At 42.9% G+C, this 16,908-nt stretch overlaps 1 protein-coding gene across 2 annotated transcripts; it reads left to right on the top strand.

Moving 5' to 3' along the window:
* The first annotated feature begins 2,248 nt into the window (after positions 1-2,248).
* LOC132766065 (zinc finger and SCAN domain-containing protein 31-like) lies at positions 2,249-16,438 on the top strand. Of its 2 annotated transcripts, none has more exons than XM_060760406.2 (5): positions 2,249-2,334; positions 5,707-6,639; positions 8,480-8,597; positions 10,785-11,213; positions 15,744-16,438. In XM_060760406.2, the coding sequence occupies exons 2-5, from the start codon at positions 5,920-5,922 to the stop codon at positions 16,361-16,363; spliced, it is 1,887 nt and encodes a 628-aa protein (XP_060616389.2). In that variant the 5' UTR covers positions 2,249-2,334; positions 5,707-5,919; the 3' UTR covers positions 16,364-16,438. The 2 variants fall into 2 exon arrangements, with proteins under 2 accessions (XP_060616389.2, XP_060616388.2); XM_060760405.2 differs by having other exon boundaries at positions 2,265-2,385.
* Positions 16,439-16,908: the final 470 nt, after the last annotated feature.

Genomic DNA, 16,908 nt, shown 5'->3' with positions numbered 1-16,908 from the left:
CCTGGGTTGCAATTTTCGCATCCTGGGGAGGCCGAAACTGCGTTCCCTTAAATTGCGGATACGGAAACCCCCTCTGGCTCCCGTATCCGCGGGTCAACTGATCACTTCAAAAATGGTGTCAATCTTCTCCTGGGAGAATTCTAAGACTAATGGCTATCTTGGTTTCACTCCGCTGTCCTTTCTGCCCCGGGAATAACCTTTTTTTGCCTCCAAAACCATGTCCTGGAGTCCAGCTGTTTTTTTGGAGATGTTGCCCTGCTGCCACCATTTTGTGGATGTCCAAGGAGCCTGCTGATCCCGGGGAACTGTAGCGGTCACCCCATGGGACCCCTAAGATGTCGGTGGGCCACCTTGGTCCTTGGTGTGGAGGGATCTGTAGTTCTCCCCATGGATCTTGATCTTCAGCGTTGGTGGACGGCCATAAGGACTCTGTGGACACTGGGACACCTTTCCCCACTTGCCTTTTTGGATTTTTACAACTTTGAACAACTTTCCCAAACTTTCAAGGACTTTTGAAAACTTTATGGAACTTTTCCCCAAGCCCTATGGACTCCCTTCTCATGATTGAGGGATGATATGATTTCGTACTTATGGACCTATTCTTTTGGACTCTGGTGGGTGGGATGAGTGTATATGAAATTCCCTTATGCTTCATTATTCCTTATGTATTTCCCTGACCCCTGCTGTATGTCTGTATATGAATATGGAAAGCCACCTTTTCGTGACCTCCAGCATGACATCAGCCTTGGGTAGCCCATTTTCCAAGGCCTATTCCTATTGATTCAAGGTTTCAAGCAAGGACTGATTGAATGACAATAACCCGGCCCCCTTGAGTCTCGGAGCAGGACCGCTTGGGGGAGCCACCTGGTAAACCAGTCATCTTCCAACAAAGAGTCATCCTGCTTTCAAAGGAAGCCTAGATGTCCCAGCTTTCCTCCCTTTTGACATTTCCCCATGGACCGAGTAAAGCTTAAGATAACCAAATGAACTTCATATCTGTGACAAGGAAACACCAGAGCTGGGCGACCATGGCAGCCATATCTGCATATCTCAACCTTTCAAGAAACTTGCCCAGCTTGAGGAATCTAGTCTTAGATTTATCACTGGCCATTTGGACACATTAAGTTACTTTAAATCAGACCGGCTGTTAGGAATTGTGGGAGTTGAAGTCCAAAACACCTGGAGGGCCAAAGTTTGCCCATACCTGCTTTAAATCAATCATCTGAACATTTGCTTCATTGTTCTTCCCAAGGACCGCATCCTCCGCACCCATTGGCTGAGGGCCCGAAGCGGTGCTGGCTTTCTGATTGGCTGAGGTGCAGCTAAGCCAGCCGTGCCTCCCCTCCAGCCAATCAGGGAGATGCCGGCTGAGGGGCGGGGGGTGGGAAATTTGAACTTTGACAGCTCTGTTTTCTATAAAAATGTATTAAAATTCACTCCATGTATGTCTCTCCTGATGAACTATTGCGGTTTGACATCTGTTCCAGCTGGACGAAATAAATACAACTCGGTGGCTTTTCTTCAACTTTGGTGAGATTTATTTGGGAAAATACAGGGAAAACTCTTGGCTCTTTTCTCTTCACTCGCCAGAGTACCGGATCCTCCTTGGTGGATCTAAGGGCTCCTCTCTCCTGGGTGGGAGCCTCTAAATTCTTGATATCAAATGGATGAATAGATAGATGGATGGATAGATGGATGGGTGAATTGATAGATAGATAGATAGATAGATAGATAGATAGATAGATGATAGATAGACAGATGAATAGACAGACAGACGGATGGATGGATGGATGAATGAATGGATAGATGGATGGATGAATTGATTGGTGGAAAGATAGATAGATGGATAGATGAATTGATGGATGAACAGATAGATAGATAGATGAATTGATAGATGAATTGATAGATGGATGCATGGATGAACGGATGGACGGATGGATGGATGGGTAGATAGATAGATGGATAGATGGATAGATAGATAGATAGATAGATAGATTAATTGATAGATGGGTAGACGGACGGACGGACGGACAGACAGACAGACAGACAGATAGATAGATAGAGACCTCCCTGTCTCTATCTATAGATAGATAGATAGATAGATAGATAGAGACAGACAGACAGAGAGAGAGAGAGAGAGAGAGAGAGAGAGAGAGAGAGATAGATAGATAGAGACCTCCCTGTTAGAGAAGGAAGCCACTCTCTCTTTTGGGCACTCTAGAGTTAAAACCATAGAGAGGGCCTCTTCCTGGAGCATCCGAGGCTGGGAGGACTGGGTGGTCTCCTTGAGGCAGGTGGTCCTCCAGGCTCCTCCCCTTCCCCAGAAAACAGAAGGTTTGAATCTCTGAAACCTTGGGCCATTTGCTGGCGTTCACGTGGGAATGCGTGAGTGGAGATCAAAGAGAAGGAAGGAAGGGTTTAAAAGGAAGGGAAGCAGGTGATGGGGAGGGGAAGCAGGACCAGGTTATGGGGTGGGGAGGGGGTGGGGATTTGCAGTGTTGCATTACATTGCATTGAATGGCGTTGGATTGGATTGCTTTGCATTGTATGGCATTGCATTGCACTGGATGGCTTTGCTTTGCATTGCATTGGATGGCATTACATTGATTTGCATGGCTTTGCAATGGATGGCTTTGCATTGCAGGCTCCTGAATTGGGTCTTTCCTTTTGGATATGGATTGTGTTGGTGGTAGGCTGTTGAGACAATGCAGTGGTGAACAGCATTCGCCTTGGGCTTCAGAGGACCAGGGTCCTCTATCGAGAGGGCTTTAATGGTGTCCTCCTGGATGTCAGAAGGGGGTTGGACTGAATGGTCCTTAGGGTCCCTTCCCATCCTTGGATTCTCTCCTATTCCTTGGATTCTATGATTCAGAGACTGGATGTTTGTAATGACTGTTTTAATATATATGTTTATTTTATTATATATGTATGTTTACATGGGAGCCCTCTGTGGCGCAGTGGGTTAAACCGTTGAACTTGCTGACCAAAAGGTTGGTGGTTTGAATCCGGGGAGTGAGGTGAGCTCCTGCTGCTAGCTCCAGCTTCTGCCAACCTAGCAGTTTGAAAACATGAAAATATGAGTAGATCAATAGGTACCGCTTTGGCAGGAAGGTAATGGTGCTCCGTGCAGTCATGCTGGCCACATGACCTTGGTGGTGTCTACGGACAACGCCGGCTCTTCGGCTTAGAAATGGAGATGAGCACCAACCGCCAGAGTCAAACACGACTAGACTTAATGTCAGGGAAATCTGTTCACAGTGAAACCTAAACCTTTACCTTTACATAATGAGATGGGATCCAAGTCTTCTTTAATGCCTCCTCTATAAGACAGCCTGCAGCTTCCATGCCAGGGAGGAATCTGTTTTGGGTTTTAGCCTGAAGTTTAAAGGCACTCTCTAAAGTGCTGAAAAATTATAGATTCTCTAAACAAGTTCAACACATTGAAACTTTAAAGAAAAAAATCTGACTACAGCAGCTAGTTTGTACATCCCTGGGATACATTGTTTACTGTCTGACCTTGTATTATTATTGCTATTATGTATACTTATATCCTGCTTTTTCTCTCCATATGGTCACTCAAAGCAGCTAACATCGAAAGCATGACAATACTATTTAAAATATACAAATATTACAACAGTATTAAGCATCATTAGCATGGCGAATTAAATTGCTAAGCTGCAGAACTTGCTGATCAGAAAGTCAGCGGTTTGAATCCGCAGGAGAGGGTGAGCTCCCATTGTTAGCCCCAGCTTCTGCCAACCTAGCAGTTCAAAAACATGCAAATGTGAGTAGAATCATAGAATCATAGAATCAAAGAGTTGGAAGAGACCTCATGGGCCATCCAGTCCAGCCCCCTGCCAAGAAGCAGGAATATTGCATTCAAATCACCCCTGACAGATGGCCATCCAGCCTCTATTTAAAAGCTTCCAAAGAAGGAGCCTCCACGACGCTCCGGGGCAGAGAGTTCCACTGCTGAATGGCTCTCACAGTCAGGAAGTTCTTCCTCAATTTCAGATGGAATCTCCTCTCTTGTAGTTTGAAGCCATTGTTTCGCGTCCTAGTCTCCAAGGAAGCAGAAAACAAGCTTGCTCCCTCCTCCCTGTGGCTTCCTCTCACATATTTATACATGGCTATCATATCTCCTCTCCTTCTCTTCTTCAGGCTAAACATGCCCAGCTCCTTAAGCCGCTCCTCATAGGGCTTGTTCTCCAGGCCCTTGATCATTTTAGTCACCCTCCTCTGGACACATTCCAGCTTATCAATATCTCTCTTGAATTGTGGTGCCCAGAATTGGACATAGTATTCCAGGTGTGATCTAACCAAAGCAGAATAGAGGGGTAGCATGACTTCCTTAGATCTAGACACTATGCTCCAACTGATGCAGGCCAAAATCCCATTGGCTTTTTTTGCTGCCACATCACATTGTTAGATCAATACATACTGCTGCAGCAGGAAAGTAACACTGCTCCATGCAGTCATGCTGGCCACATGACCTAGGAAGTGTTTACGGACATTGCCGGCTCTTTGGCCTAGAAATGGAGATAAGCACCGCCCCCCAGAGTCGGACACGACTAGGTTTAACTTCAAGGGGAAACCTTTCCTTTTGAGCAGGGGTCCTCAAACTTTTAAACAGAGGGCCAGGTCACAATCCCTCAAACTGTTTGGGGGGCTGGATTATAAATTGAAAAAAACATGAATAAATTCCTATGCACATATGTTATTTGTAGTACAAAAGAAATACAATAATTAAAACAAAAATAAATATATTAGTATTTCAATAGGAACTGTGGGCCTGCTTTTGGCTGATGAAATAGGATTGTGTTGTTGTGTGCTTTCAAGTCGTTTCAGACTTAGGTTGACTCTGAGTGAGGGCCGGGTAAATAACCTTGGAGGGCCGTAGTTTGAGGTCCTTTACCTTTGAGTATTAAAAACAATTAATAACAATAATGTATTGTCGAAGGCTTTCATGGCCGGAATCACTCAGTTCTTGTGGGTTTTTTCGGGCTATATGGCCATGTTCTAGAGGCATTTCTCCTGACGTTTCGCCTGCATCTATGGCAAGCATCCTCAGAGGTCTGCTGGAGCTGGGAAAAAGGGGTTTATATATCTGTGGAATGACCAGGGTGAGACAAAAGGCTTTTGTAAGTTGGGCTAGGTGTGAATCTTTTCAACTGACCACCTTGATTAGCATACAATGGGCTGACAGTGCCTGGAGCAAACTCTTCTTGAAAGGTGATTAGATGTCCCTGCCTGTTTTTCTCTCTGCTGTTTTAATTTTAGAATGTTTTAATACTGGTAGCCAGATTTTGTTCATTTTCATGGTTTCTTCCTTTCTGTTGAAATTGTCCACATGTTTGTGGATTTCAATGGCTTCTCTGTGTAGTCTGACATGGTGGTTGTGAGAGTGGTCCAGCATTTTTGTGTTCTCAAATAAAATGCTGTGTCCAGGTTGGTTCCTCAGGTGCTCTGCTATGGCTGACTTCTCTGGTTGAAGTAGTCTGCAGTGCCTTTCATGTTCCTGGATTCTTGTTTGGGCGCTGCGTTTGGTGGTCCCTATGTAGACTTGTCCACAGCTGCATGGTATACGGTAGATTAATCACTGGGTTGTTGTGTGTTTTCCGGGCTGTATGGCCATGTTCCAGAAGCATTTTCTCCTGACATTGCCTTCGACAATACAAAGATTGATCACTGTTTCTTTTATTTCAGGAATCAGCCGCCCTTGCATATCTACCAGCTGTGAGTCCCTGCAGAGCCACTTTTTCTCTATATATCACTTCTTTCCCTTGGGATAGAGCAAAGTGAGCAAAGACCAGTCCAGAGTTGAAGTCCTGTGATGCACTCTTCGTGTTTCGCGTGCAGAAAGTGAATGAAGTTTTTTCGGTATCCAACCTATATAACAACTGGCAGTCGCACAAGGCAATGCAGGTTGAGCTGGAGTCGTTGGCCCAACTGGGTCTCTGCATCGAGGCTATGGAGGATGGAGAAGAGGGGCAAAACGGAGGCGAGCAGGCACTGTGCCTTGCCCAGCTTGGAGTGCCTCCGAATTGGACGGCGTTGGGACAGCTGAGGCTGGAAGATGAGGAAAGATTGGCCCAGAGCTGGGAAGTCCAGTGGCATGATGCCTCGAAGGATGCCCCTCAGTGGGAGATCCCCGAGGTGCCCAAAACCATGCGGTGGGAAGTGTCCAAGTCTGCCTTGGTGCCTTCCGAAGTGGCCTCTGATTTCAGCCCGGCCTCTCAAGCCGAGGCGGCCGTTATACTATCACCAGGAGCCCCAGAGGTATTACATGGACCGGACTCTGGAGATGGACAAGGGACAGACACAGAGATCCCGAGCGAGGACGCGGCCAGCGCGGAAGTGCGGCGCCAGTGCTTCCGGCTGTTCCGTTACAAAGAGGAAGAGGGGCCCCGACAGGTTTGCGGACAGCTCCACAATCTCTGCTGCCGGTGGCTCACCCCCGAGAGCTGCACCAAGGAGCAGATTCTGGACCAGCTCATCCTGGAGCAATTCCTTGCCATCCTCCCGCTGGAGATGCAGAGCTGGGTCAGGGAAGCCAGCCCTGAGTCCTGCCACCAAGCGGTGGCCCTGGCCGAGGACTTCCTTCAGGGGCAGCAAGGGGCCAAAGGATGGGAAGCACAGGTAAGGTGGCCATCCTCAAGGGCGCTTTGATTGTGCCTTTTCCCTACATGGCAGAATGAAGGGGGTTGGACTGGATGGCCCACATGGTCTCTACCAACTCTAGGATTCTGTGAGAATGGTTTACTCTAGAATAGGCATGGGCAAACTTCGGCCCTCCAGGTGTTTGGACTTCAATTCCCACAATTCCTAAATATAATATTAATACTAATATTATAATTGATATATAATACTAATATTGTGCTAAGCTAATAAGATAATATATTGTATGTACATATAATATTGATCATAATATTATAATACAATATAATAAAATAATTATATACTACATGTAATATTACTAATAATATTGAAGTATAGTGGTACAGTACAATATAGTAATATATAAAACTAATATTGTGCTATGGTAATAAGATAATATATTGTATGTACATATATTATTGATCATAATATTGTAATACACAATATTAGTATTGTACAATCTACTAATACAATATTAGTAACGCAATATTCGTAACACAATATTAGTCCAACAATATACTAGCACAATATTAGTATGGTACAATATAGTAGTATATAAAACTAAGGGGGTTGGACTGGATGGCCCATGAGGTCTCTACCAACTCTAGGATTCTGTGAGAATGGTTTACTCTAGGCATGGGCAAACTTCCGCCCTCCCGGTGTTTTGGACTTCAACTCCCACAATTATATTATTGTTAGCTTTATATTGTATTACAATATTATGATCAATATTATATGTATATACAATATAATATCTTATTAGCAAAGCACAAAAGTATTATATATCACTATACTGTACTATACCACTATACTGCAATATTATTAGTAATATTACATATAATTATTATATTATTATATTATTATATCGTATTATTGTTAGCATTATATTGTATTCCAATATTATGATCAATATTATATCTATATACAATATATTATTAGCATAGCACTATATTATATATTACTCTATTGTACTATATCACTATACTGCAATATTATTAGTAATATTACATATATAATTATTATATTGTATTATTGTTAGCATAATATTATATTAGAATATTATGATCAATATTATATGTACATACAATATTTTATCTTATTAGCATAGCACAATATTAGTATTCTGTATTACTGTCCTGTACTATACCACTATACTGCAATATTATTAGTAATATTACATATAATTATTATATTATTATATTGTATTATTAGTATTATATTGTATTACAATATTATGATCAATTTTATATGTACATTCAATATATTATCTTATTGCCATAGCACAGTATTAGTATTATATATTATTATACTGTACTATACCACTATACTTCGATACTATTAGTAATATTACATATATTTATTATGTTTTATTATTGTTAGCATTATATTGTATGGTCAATATTATATGTGCATACAATATATTATCTTATTAGCATAGCTCAATATTAGCATTATATATTACTCTGTTGTACTCTACCACTATACTTCAATATTATTAGTAATATTACATATATAATTATTTTTTTGTATTATTGTTAGCATTACATTATATAATCAATATTATATGTACATACAATATATTATCTTATTTGCATAGCTTAATATTAGTATTGTGTATTACTATACTGTACTATACCACTGTGCTGCAATATTATTAGTTGTATTACATATATTAATTATTATATTGTATTATTATTAATATTATATTGTATTGCATTATAATATAATTATCAATTTGTTAGATATTATTACTGCCATGGTCATTTTCCAAAGCTTGCCTTCCCCCTTTTTCCCACTACGATGCATCTCTTCCCTCTTCAAGGAACTGCCAACACCTGCTGAAGTATCTGTGAGCTTTTCTGCAACAGACGAGGCTGCTTCTGAGCTTTACCCGGAGATCAAGCAGGAGGTGGATCATGGGAATGGTCCTCGCTCGCTCGGTATGGAACCAGCTTTCTGTTTTCAACATTTCAGCTTTGAGTGCCAATCCTCCTGGTTGCCAGAAAACTTGGGCACCATGTGATGTTGGCAGAAACACAAGGAATCTTTTGGATAGGGAAACCTTCTATTCTACTTTGGTCAGACGTCACCTGAAATAAACCTGTGTCTTGTTCTGGGCACCACAATTCAAGAGTGATAATGGTAAGCAGGAAGGAGTCTAGAGGAGGGCAACTCAATGGATCAAAGGTCTGGAAACCACGAATCCTTCTGAGGAGCATCTTAAAGAGCTGGGTCTGTATAGCCTGCAGGAGAGAAGGTTGAGACATGTATAAATATTAGGTTTGGTTGATTTAAAAAAATGGTTCAAAACTCGTTTCGGATGTAGGTGCTGCTGGTGGTTCGATTCTAAAGTCACTTCCGATTTTTTAAAAATTCAAAACTTTCCAAAATTTCCGAATTGCTTCGTTAATGGCAGACACACATGCGCAGTAGGGAAAAAACCAACACTGGCACTGGGGAAAATTCAGGGGATTCTCCCTCCCTCATTTTTAGACCAATTCTAATGAAATTTGCCACAGTAGTAGAACACATGGACCACTGTTAGCTCACCAAATTTCACAACCTTTGACTTATCCATGGATTTTTGGCAAATTTTCAAACTTTTTTAAAATAATTTTTTTGATAATAATAAAAAAATCTGTTTCTGGCTTGAAAGTGTTATTTCCTGTTTCATTGAGTGGTCTTTACTTTGAAAGTAGTTGCTCTACTCCATAAACTTTGTTTGTGTGGCACAAACTGTGTTAAATTGGTGGAGAACAGAAATCATAGTAGAGACCCAATCCAGGGACATCTAGACTGACCCCCTTTTTCTGGGCAGAAAGGCACCATCCAAACTCTCCTGACATCCATTTGCTACTGAGTTGGAGGGTACCCTCAAGACACATCCATCTGTTTATTCCTTTTTGCAGATGCAATCAATCATTTTATTTTATCATTACTTACTGACGTAAAGGGCGGGCTGGCTGTGGCTGGCTTCCCCAGTGCCTTGTTCATGGCAATCAAGCCAAAGTGAAATTATTGGTTTTTAAGCAGTTTATGTTCTCGTGGCTTTGCAAAAGTTGCTTATTGCTTTGCTGCCTTCTTTAGACACCTTTGTAGATTCAATCAGTTTATTTTATATTTAGACGAAGACTGCTACAGACAGCTATTTTGGCTCCTTCAGCCATTTTGTCTAATGAGCAGCAAGGCAGTGTGGTAAATGTAGTTTAACAGCAGGCCTTTTGCAATCTCTACCATTGGGGACGTGTCCTTCACAAACTACAACAATGGCTGTGCTTAGCCATGCCCACCTTATCCCTCCCTTGCATCACCAGGGCAGGGAAAGCATGAGATTTTAATACTTTTTAGGTTTTACCAAAGTTGCTTAATGGTTGTGAAAATTAAAATAACCTTGAGAGACATCCTAACATTATGGAATATTTCTGGAAAAAAAAGGTCAATGGTTCAAATTTGGATTTGCGCCCCCCCCCCCCCCCCATTCTGCATGGTTCAAAACTGCTTCGAAAGTCAAAAGTCTGAAGTTTTTTACGAGTTTTAGGCTCTTCCGAACAAACCTATCCAACCGTACTAAATATGTGAAAGGATGCAGGCTTCCCTGGAGCCATGGGTTCAAATGACAGGAAAGGAGATTCCACCTGACCATTAGGAAGAACTTCCTGATTGTAAGAGGAGCTGATCAGCAGTGGCACTCTCTGCCTTGGAATTTGGTGGAAGCTTTTAAAGAGAGGCTGGATGGCCACCTGTCAGGGGTACTTTGATTGTGCTTTTCCTGCATAGCAGAGGGCTGGACTAGATGGCTCATGTGGTCTCTTCCAATGGTATTATTCTATGATTCTTTCCTGACTGCAGGATAAACAGACCCAGTTCTTTAAGCTGCTCCTCAGAGGGATTAATGACCTCCAGACCTTCCACAACTTTGGCCACTCTCCTTTGGACACATTCTAGTTTCTAGTTCTAGTTGTTCTCGTTTCTTAAATTGTGGTGTCCCCAACTGGATGCAGCATTCAGGTATATGTATATGTTCGCACCTCTTATGGGGAGTCAAGTCTACTAGTAATCCCCCTCTTTCCCCAAGGATAAAGATGAAGGGCTCCTACTTCTGAAAGTAATGTTTCTCCCTCTTCCAGGAAGTGAAGAGTTGCTGGTTGAATATGATGCGGCAAGGGGAGAGCTGGAAGTCAACATCATGAATACGGTTGAAGCGGAAACTCATGTAGAGCCAATCCAGATGGAAAACTGGAACAAAACAGTGCCTGATGATACATGGGAGGAGCACCTTGAAATCACACTCCCACAACCGGAGATGCAAACGAATAATGTCTATACTGATATCAGGAAAGGCCTGAGCCAGATGTCCGACCTCAGGAGACATCAGATAAACCACACAGGGCCCAAGCTGCATATCTGCACCATGTGTGGGCACAGCTTCACGCGGAGAGCCAACCTCTTTCGGCACCAGCAGCTCCACACCGGGCTGAAGCTGCACCTGTGCGCTGTCTGCAACCGGAGCTTCACCAGGAGGGAGAATCTTGTGAGACACCTGAGGACCCACACAGGTGAGCAGCGCCAGGTAAAGGGTGAAGACTGAGGAAGCGTAGATACAGTGTATCCCCAGAATTACTTTATTTGAGTGAAGTCCCCATATCCAGGGTTTCAATTATCCACACCTGACAAAATACGTCCTCTTTAAGCCTTTCCTAGGTCACCCAGCACAACTGTTTACAGTGTGTTGCACAGAAGTGAATTTTAGTCCCATGCAAAAAACACACAGGCAAGAGGAAAAAGGAACATAAAACTTTACTCTTATCAACAGAGGCATAAATTTGCAGTGTTGCATACAAAATCAAACAATGCAACAAACTTACATGGTCCTTGTAAGTAACACAGAATAAGGCTTCTTCATCTTCATTCAAATGAGAGAGCAAAACATAAACCTTGAGTAAATAGCTATTCCACCATAGCAAAGAGCATCACTGTTAGAGCATAGCAGCATTATTTATTTATTTACTTACTTATGCTATTTCTACCCCACCCATATCAGCCCAAAGGTGACTCAGGGCGGCGAACAAGTCGGCACAATTCAATGCCCTATATAAAATGCATACATTAACAAAAGTTAAAAAAAAACTCGAAACATTTAAAACAGTAAACAATAAAAAGTTTTAAAACTATGTCTTTGTGTTCAGTCCTCATCCGTTCCATCGTCATAGCCGTTCCTAGGTCATTTTCCGATTCAAGTTTTTCTAAGTTATACTGAGGTTCCAAAGGCTTGCTCAAAAAGCCAAGTTTTCAGTTTTTTTTCGAAAGGTCAGGAGGGAGGGAACTCTATCAGAAGCTTGTCCATAGTCCATTTCCATAGCAAATTGTTATCACTACCATTGTCATTGTCAGTGTGTTACCCGAAGGCCTGGTCCCATAACCACGTTTTTAACTTCTTTCTGAAGGCAGGAGGGATGTGAATAACCTAATTTCGCTGGGGAGTGAATGCCACCCCCAAGAAGGCCCTGTCCCTCATCCCCGCCAAGCACGTTTGCAACAGAGGCGGGGCGGAGAGCTGAGCCTCCCCAGAAGATCTTAAACTCCGAGATGGGACATAGAGGGAGATACGTTCGGACAGATACACTGGGCTGGAACCTTATATGTTTGTTTGTGGGATTAACATAACTCAAAAACCATTGAACAAATTGACATGAAACTTGGACACTACACCCCTAACAGACCAACAAGTGACCATCTCTCATAAAAACCCAAAAAACACATCGGCAAGGATTTAAAATCCCCAAAAAGCTAAATGACGATATAGCGCATGCACGAACATGACTCCCCTGTCCCCGCCCCCCTCCTGCGCGAGGTAAAAGAAAACAAACAGCTGCCCAGCTCTCCTTTGCCCATGCCCTTGAAAGGTCTAGGGTGGGAAAAAGAACACAATTCTACTTGAGCCAAGTGTGAATGTTGCAATTGCCCACCTGGATTACCTTAGAATAGTCTTCCACCTTAAAAGCCTGGCTTCTACCAGTCAGCAAGAAACCTTTGGTGGGAGGAGTTCCCTAGCCCAGATTGTTTCATGTCTGGAATGCCTCAGTTTTCCGAGGGCCATAGCAACACATGGCCAGGTACAGCTAGTAAGGTTCTAAAATATTCCCACCTTGGGTGCAATGTGTAGATGTGCCACACAAATAGAACGAGAAAGCTCTGCATCTATGTGAAATGAGCAACAAATCATATGTATGTGTATACAGACAGACAGATAGATAGAGGGGGAGAGAGGTTTTCATGCTTTTGGACTATGTGATTTTAAGTTCCTGTTTTAAATTTATGTATTTGAATTATGCGATTTTAAAGTGTTTGTTGTTTTATTTTATATGTACTTAAGGCATTGAATTGTACCTTTGTTGTGAGCTGCCCTGAGTCCCCTGTGGGGTGAGAAGGGCGGGATATAAATGGGGTAAATAAATAAATAAATAAAGATATGTTGTGTCCTCCGCATATGCTTTGTGACTGCAAGTTAAGTATATGCCCATATCTCTTATAAGGGGTTGGTTTAACCCAGTGGTTCCCAACCTGTGGTCCGTGGACCACCAGCGACCTGCAAGAATTAAAATATGGTCTGCGGCCTCACCATTACTACACCGTTTCCTTGAAACCACATGGCAACGAGAGCAACTGGTCTCGCAAAACCCTCTTATAGTGACAAGGGTTGTCAGGAGGGGAGAGGCTGACGACCCACAAAAGATTACCACTACCACATCAGCTCTAGATTATTAAATATAGTTTTCTGTGGGCAAGCAGATGGTGACTACTGGATGGCATATGTTCTGTAGCAGAAACTAGAGCCGCTGTGGTTATCCAATGCAATTTTCTGAATCAGTACCCCAAATAACCAAACCGATCTAAAGTTGACCAAAAACTGATTTGTAACCCTTTTGGTACTAATGTTGGAGAGTGGTCCCTAATTTCCTACTTGACAGATTCAACTTTCTTTTGGGCTACAAAGGTCGACAGCAAGCTAGACAAATGGGTGGAAGCTCACGCCGACCCGGGCTGGCTTCAAAGTCATGACCTCTCAGTCAATAGTGATTTTAATGCAGCTGACTCCCAACCAGCTGCACCACAGCCCGGTCTCCTTGTGGAGAGAAACAGTGGGGTATTAATCATCATCATAATCATCATCTATATAAATAAAATGTAATGTTCATTTGTGGGATTAACATAACTCAAAGACCACTGGACAAATTGACACCACATTTGGACACAATACATCTATCAAGCCAATGAGTGATCATCAGTCATAAAAACACTGAAAAACACAGCAGAAGGGACTAAAAAAGCCAAAAAAATAAAAAACTACATTACAATGCATGCGCATAACCACATATATATACGCAAACACACATATATACACATACACACAAATATATACACACACAAAGCACATATTCACATACTGGGCCACAGCAACATGTGGCAGGGGACAGCTAATAATAATAATAATAATAATAATAATAATAATAATAATAGCCATGGGAGGATTTGCACCTCCTCCAATTTTTTTGGCCAGAGAAAGGCCAGTCTGGAGTCAGGAAGAATTAAAAGAAAAATCTCACATCCTCTGAGGATGCTTGCCATAGATGCAGGCAAAATGTCAGGAGAGAATGCTTCTAGAACATGACCATACAACCTGAAAAACCTGCCGTTCATCTTCCTGTCCCAATTCAAGGTACAGGTTCTTACCTATAAAGCCCTAAACAGTTTGGGACCCGCCTACCTTCGTGACCGCATCTCTCTCCACGAACCAGCCCGAACCCTTCGATCTTCGGGTGAGGCCCTCCTTTCACTCTTGCCAGTCTCTCAGACTCGACTTGTGGGTATAAGGGAGAGAGCCTCCTTCTCTGTGGCCCCCCAACTCTGGAATTCATTTCCCAGAGAGATTAGGAAAGCCACTACCTTGGAAACCTTTAAAAAAAGTCTTAAGACCTGGCTCTGCTGTCGCGCTTTCGAAGAGTAGCCACATAATTTTATGCTAATGTTCCCCCAATGTTCTTGTCCCAGGAGTCCCCCCCCCCCCCCCCGTACGAAAGTTTTGTTTATTTTCCTATCTTTCTATGTTTTCCCTTACAATTAGTTCTGCCCCCTTATCTCATCCGGAGTTTTTAAATCATTTTATGTACATGTGGCCCACTCTTTGTCTTTCTGTCATTATGTTTAGTTCCTATGTTCTGTGTATATTGTTTTATATGCTTTGATGTTTTATATCTTAATATTATGTTGTTTATTTTATTGCAATTTGTATTGTTATATTGTAATTCTTGTTCGGGCTTGGCCCCATGTAAGCCGTTCCGAGTCCCCTTTGGGGAGATGGTGGCGGGGTATAAATAAAGATTATTATTATTATTATTATTATTATTATTACAGCAACCCAGTGATTCCGTCCATGAAAGCCTTCGACAATACATTATTATTATTATTATTATTATTATTATTATTATTAACTTTATTTATACCCTGCAAAATCTCCCGTAGGACTCAATGCAGCTTACAAAGGCCAAGGCCGCCAACAATCAACAACATACAATACACAATAAACTCATAAGCAAATAATAAAACATCAAGCAAAACAATAAAACAGTAAGACAATGACACCGTGACACAATTAAAACCAAATGTAATGGACAAAATTTAAAATGCTGAACTTGACAGGTAATATGTAGAGGTATATGGAGGTAGGTGCAATGTGCAAATAATCCTGAGTCTCTAGCAAAGTGCAATTGGGACTTGAAACCAGGAGTTTCCTATTCTGGAAAGGCACACTGGAACAGCCAGGTCTTCAGGCTCTTCCTAAAGACAGCCAACATTGGGGCTTGTCTGATGTCCTTGGGGAGAGACTTCCAGAGTCGGGGGGCCACCACAGAGAAGGCCTTTTCCAGGTTCTGTTTTTAGGATGATGTCTTGACAGATCTTGATAGGCCCTAGCCAGACCCCAATCATGCAATTCATTCATCAATGGAGACTGCTGAAAAGGTTGCAATTTTTCTCTGTGGGAAGGGAAGGCATTGTCCTAATGTGGGTTCCTTTATATCTTCTTTCAGCATGCGGCAAGTGTACCATTCAGAACAAAGAGGGTCTACTTCAAGTGACACTGGAAGGGACGGAAGCGTCCGAGAAAGAGAACCGAGGCGAACAAAAGCTGGAAGAACCTTCAGGGATCTGGAAATCGAAAACCGTAATGCACCAAGAGGGCAGTGCCAGCTTTGACTTCACCATCCCCCAAACGGGGCACCAAGGAGAGACGGGAACGAACGTGTGCCCGGTTTGTGGGAAGAGCTTCACCCGCAGGACGACCCTCAACAGGCACAGGCGAACGGTGCACACAAGTGAAGGCCTGAATAAATGCACCGACTGCGGGAAAATCCTAGGCCAGGTGGCACCGGCAGGAGGGAAGCCCTGTCGTTGTGCCAAGTGTGATGAGAGAAACAGCCTGAACCTGAGCTTGCGGAACTACAAGAGGAGCCACAAAGGGAAAAAGAAGTTCAGGTGCCTGGACTGCGACCGGGGTTTTAGCTGCCATTCACATCTCCTCCGGCACATGAGGATCCACACTGGAGAGAAGCCGTACGTCTGCTCGGCCTGTGGAAAGACATTCCGCCAGACGGCGCATCTGGTGAAGCACCAGCGGAGCCACGGGGAGCAGGAAGGCTGCTTAGGCTGAGAGGCAGGAGAACATCTCTCCGGGACTCCGTGCCATATTATTACAAAGGGGAAAGGCCACCTAAAACAGAAGCGGGGGGGGGGGGGGGGGGGGGGGACATGAGGCCTGGCATTGCTCTTTTTGGTGACTTCTCACATCATCTTACTGCCTCCCCAAAAGGATTCCGGTAGTGGATGATGGGATACGCCTTTACCTAAGGCGCTTCCGGAAAGAAACAGAGCACAACAGACAGCATTGCCCTGGACAGACGAATGGTCTCACACACTTGAAGGTGTCTTTGTATTTTCAAAGCATCCTGTGTCTCGCTAAATACTACTGGCTTTCACTCCACCTCTATGTATGTGTATTATGTCTCTTAGTCAGGTATTACCATTCAGAGCCCATTGCTAAATGCATGGTTGGTATTGCACACTGTGCTGAATATAAATATGCCTTGAGAAGTTGGGAAAACCTCAACCCTTTTCAACTGTTAGTATGCTAGAAAGAAGTAATAGACGTCTTTGGGTCTTTTCCTGAACCACTTGAAGGTTGAGAAGGTTGTAGTG

The sequence above is a fragment of the Anolis sagrei genome, chromosome 2 (genome assembly GCF_037176765.1).
Source record: "Anolis sagrei isolate rAnoSag1 chromosome 2, rAnoSag1.mat, whole genome shotgun sequence".
Lineage (NCBI taxonomy): Eukaryota > Metazoa > Chordata > Lepidosauria > Squamata > Dactyloidae > Anolis > Anolis sagrei.
Note: the sequence above shows the minus strand (reverse complement) of the source record. Positions and strands in the feature narration are given on the sequence as shown.

What these genes read in the sequence shown, in the direction of transcription:
- LOC132766065 (XM_060760406.2), top strand. Translation starts at nt 5,920, where the DNA reads ATGCAGGTTGAGCTGGAGTCGTTGGCCCAACTGGGTCTCTGCATCGAG. An exon ending in CCAAAGGATGGGAAGCACAG is followed by an intron (nt 6,640 to 8,479) that starts GTAAGGTGGCCA and finishes TCCCTCTTCAAG; the next exon opens with GAACTGCCAACACCTGCTGA. An exon ending in GAATGGTCCTCGCTCGCTCG is followed by an intron (nt 8,598 to 10,784) that starts GTATGGAACCAG and finishes TCCCTCTTCCAG; the next exon opens with GAAGTGAAGAGTTGCTGGTT.